Here is a 4,138-nt window from a genome sequence, read left to right on the forward strand (position 1 = left end):
GTGTGTGTGTGTGTGTGTGTGTGAGTGTGTGTGTGTGCGTCTCCTCAGCGAGGTTAAAAAGAGCAGCTCAGTAATAATTAATAGGAACCTTATATGGCTGCAAAGAGATAAAGAGGGGTACGTCTCCATGGCAACCACCCCCCACAGGGCCTGCAAACACACCACGCAGCCCACACCTCCTGCCGGATCGGACGAACTCCTCGTCAGACGCGCAGCATGCACAGGTCGTACCAGCCGCTGAAGCCCGTCACCAACCGCTACCTGCAGCAGAGATGGGACCAGAGCAGCTTCCAAGACCACCGCAGGAAGGTAGGGGGGGTCACCTGGGGGAGAATGACCGATGCTGGGTGGAGGTCTGGAGGGGAAGTATGGGCGGAGTCATTATAGTTTATAGATTATAGTGATGGATCTGTGGGTTCAGCTGCTGCGCTGAAGGTTCAAGTGTTTAAAAACATGAATGTGAAGATTAAAATAAAATACATTATGTTCTTGATTTAATTGGTTAGTTTGTTAAAGCTGCATCCACTCATGTTTGGCAACTTGGAGGGAGTGGAGCAAAGTGAGAGAACCAACAGAAAGAAAGAAAGAAAGAAAGAAAGAAAGAAAGAAAGAAAGAAAGAAAAAGCTAAATGAGATTAAAATGAAACACGGAGCTGAAAAGAAAAGAAACAAAACAAAACACTGCTGCCTGAGTGTAAATATCTATAGGCTCATATTACCTGTAGGCTCATGTTAGGACACACCCACATTGCACATACATACCTGTGTTTACCTGTCCAGGTGAGCTCCACCCTCCCTGTGGTGGACACCAAGGGCATGAGGACACCATCTCACGTCCAACTCAAACTGAAAAAACTACAGGTGAGTGGACACACACACACACACACACACACACACACACACACACACACACACACACACACAGTGTCGGCCACCTGTCTGACTCTGTCTGTGGTTCAGCTGCAGGACGAGCGCCTGTCAATCATCGACAGAGATAACCGCCTCCTCGCCTCCAGACTGGCCAACATCGTCGGGTCCAGAGGTCTGGTGGACCACCGGAACCAGTACCACCTGAGGAGGTGGGCCTTTAGAGAGAGAGGGGCGGGTCACGTGGTACCTGTGGATCTGTCCTTATCTGTGACATCATGTTGTGATGTCATGTCTCCAGCTGCTCTGTAGTGACTCACTGTTTCTTGTTGGACCTTTGAATAATGGATGTGATGAATTATTGATCATTATTCATTCATCATTATTGGAGATGGTGGAGGAGGTGGACAGTCACCTTGGTTACCACAATAAACATGGGACTGTACTGCAACGTACCCAACGTTGCCGTGGTTACTATAGTAACGGTCCTGGCTTGGTTAGGATTTAGGAAAAGATGATCTGGGTTAAAATAAGTCAATAACATCAGACAAACTTTGTTGTCATGGTTACAATAATAATGATGGTACAGTCATGGGTAATAGAAACAACTCTTTATACTGTGTCACCGACATTCCCCATCACTCCTGTCATCATCACTACAACCACTAGGTGTCGCCTAGCAACATAACCTGACTATGATGTCATAACAACCTGCTGCACAGACTGAGCTCAAAGATGCTAAAGCGCTAAATGCTAAAGTGCTAAACCTCTGAGTTTGTCTTGTTGAACTTTATCACTTTATCAGAAACCTCTCTCCATCCATTTATCTTCCTCTCCTCCTCTTCCTCCTCCTCTTCCTCCTCTTCCTCTTCCTGTTTCCAGTCTGAACGCTGACAAGAGGAGGGAGGAGCTTCTGCTGGTCAGCCGTCAGAACCAGGCCATCTACCAGCGGATCACTTCCCGCCAGTCGGAGTATCGCCGCCAGCTGTGGTTGGACGACTGGGAGCGGGCGGAGCGCCGGCGGGAGAACATTTCCCAGTATCCCCGGGGGCTCGCAGATAAACAGGTGATTATGTGAGGGGGAGGAGTAAAGATGCATTATGGGTAAAAATGATGGGTTTCTGAATCTTTAGAAGAAACTCGACAATAAATTACAGATTATCCATTAAACAACACACGAGGAAGAGGAGGAGGTGTGTGATCAGTGTGTGTGTGTGTGTGTGTGTGTGTGTGTGTGTTTAGGCGTGTGTGTGTGTGTGTGTGTGTGTGTGGCTATCTTTGTGAGGACATTCTTTCTGACACAGCTTCAGCGCTTTGAGGGTCCAGGTCCAGGACTCAGGTTTAGACAATGCATTATGTCATCAAGGGTAAGAAGATAGATAGAAGTGTGCGTGTGTGTGTGTGTGTGTGTGTGTGTGTGTGTGTGTGTGTGTGTGTGTGTGTGTGTGTGTGTGTGTGACAGAGGTCGAACAGGAAGGTGAAGTTCGCGGCTGTGGAGGACGACGAGTGGTCAACAAGCTGCAGCAGGACTGACACTGACAGAGAGACCTGAAGCGCACGCACACACACACACACACACACACACACGCACACACACACACACACACACACACACACACACACACTCACACACACACACACACACACACACACACACACACACACACACTAGAAATTACAGTCATTGTGAGATGATGTGAACGCAGCATCTTGAAAGTTAAAGCACATTTTCTTTCATTCATCCGTCCACCTGTTTAATCACAACATGATTATTGTTTTTAACAAAATAAAAGCCTTCGTTTGTCTGTTTGTTTGTCTGTTTGTTTGTTTGTGGATTTCAGACCTTTGCAGTTTTTTTTACGTCTGTCGTTCATCATGAGGCTTTAAATAAAGGTTTCATCACACGCTGGTTGTCAGTGTGGACTGTATGAGCGTCAGAGGAGTGTGTGTCCTCCACCAGGGGGCAGCAGACTCTCGTCTCTGACACGGAGCAGGAAGATTAACGAGCTCACACATTATAAATGGGTGTGAGATTATTACTGAGCTCCAGGTTTCTATTATCAGAATCTCATTAAACTAAAATCTGACATATGACATATGTGTATGTGCCCCTGTATCAAGAGTGATGATGCCATTTTATGTCCATAGTAAAATATGTATATGTACATTTATTAAAAATCTCTATATTATGAATTTTACATACACTGTAAAAACAAAATCCTAATTTTACAGAAAATAACAGTAATTTTCTGTTTTTTTTAAATTGTGAACAAAAGTCTGTAAAACACTGATTCACCAAAGTGACTGTTGATTCATCATGAGGCAGATGGTAAATATGAACAAACACTCAGTACAATTTAATCACAGGTTTATTTATTAAACACCTTTTCACTGACAACAATGAAGTTGTGAATAAAACTAATGAACATGAGCTGTACTACACTGACACCTGTTCAGTTCACACTAAAGAGTGTGTGAGGTCACACATCCGTCTCTGAGGTCACAGCATCACATCTATGAAGAGTCTGGTTCTGCTCAAGGTTGCAGTTCTGGTGGGTCAGTTGCCACCAGGTGAAGACGCAGAGCTGGTTACAAACGGCCTCCACCAGGCGGCTAACACTGGCCCAGTTTGCAGGGCCTGAGTTCAGTCCAAGAAGACAGCTGAGAGATAATCAGAGAGCAGTGTGTGTGAATATAGATCTGATATTCATTAGAGGAAACAGTGATATCTGAAGTGAGTCTCACCTCTGGAGACTCTCCTTCCCAGGACAGGAGGTGTTCTCCCCCGTCGCTGCCTTGAAGTGTCACCTGTGCTGCCTCTCCTGGTCTCTGGGAGGGAAGACAACTCGCTCTTCCTCCTGCTCTGTCAGGCAGGTGTTGCCAGGAGCTTGGAAGTACTTGACACTGGCTTGAGGAAAAAGGTTTTGGATCAAAAATGAATTTTATTATTGCATGAAATGATAATACACAATATACTTAACCACAAGCTCTGAGACACTCGCATGTACCTGGGATGAAGTGGTTAAGGTGGAAACCAGAAGGCTGACCCCGCCCCTCTGTCAGTCTACCTGTCTCTGTACAGCTGCACCTGCTGGGTCCTGAATGCAGGTGAGGCTCCTCTGTGTCTCCATATGTCCTGGATGCAGAGAGAATCCATGCCTCAATGAGACAACAGGCTCCTCCGGGGGTCCACCTTGAAGATGTGGCGTCATCTATCCGGCCGCCATCCTGGGAAGCCAACACACCAACATTGGTAACCAAGGCAACTGCT

General features: G+C 46.3%; 1 protein-coding gene across 1 annotated transcript; it reads left to right on the forward strand.

Moving 5' to 3' along the window:
- The first annotated feature begins 216 nt into the window (after positions 1-216).
- On the forward strand, positions 217-2,636 carry LOC147819125 (sperm axonemal maintenance protein CFAP97D1). Its single transcript, XM_087174012.1, has 5 exons — positions 217-309; positions 781-861; positions 961-1,079; positions 1,750-1,933; positions 2,330-2,636. The coding sequence occupies exons 1-5, from the start codon at positions 217-219 to the stop codon at positions 2,417-2,419; spliced, it is 567 nt and encodes a 188-aa protein (XP_087030138.1). The 3' UTR covers positions 2,420-2,636.
- Positions 2,637-4,138: the final 1,502 nt, after the last annotated feature.

This window comes from Seriola lalandi, unplaced genomic scaffold (assembly GCF_002814215.2).
Source record: "Seriola lalandi dorsalis isolate HSWRI2012SDOR001 ecotype SW California unplaced genomic scaffold, Sedor1 jcf7180002054300, whole genome shotgun sequence".
Taxonomy (NCBI): Eukaryota; Metazoa; Chordata; class Actinopteri; order Carangiformes; family Carangidae; genus Seriola; species Seriola lalandi.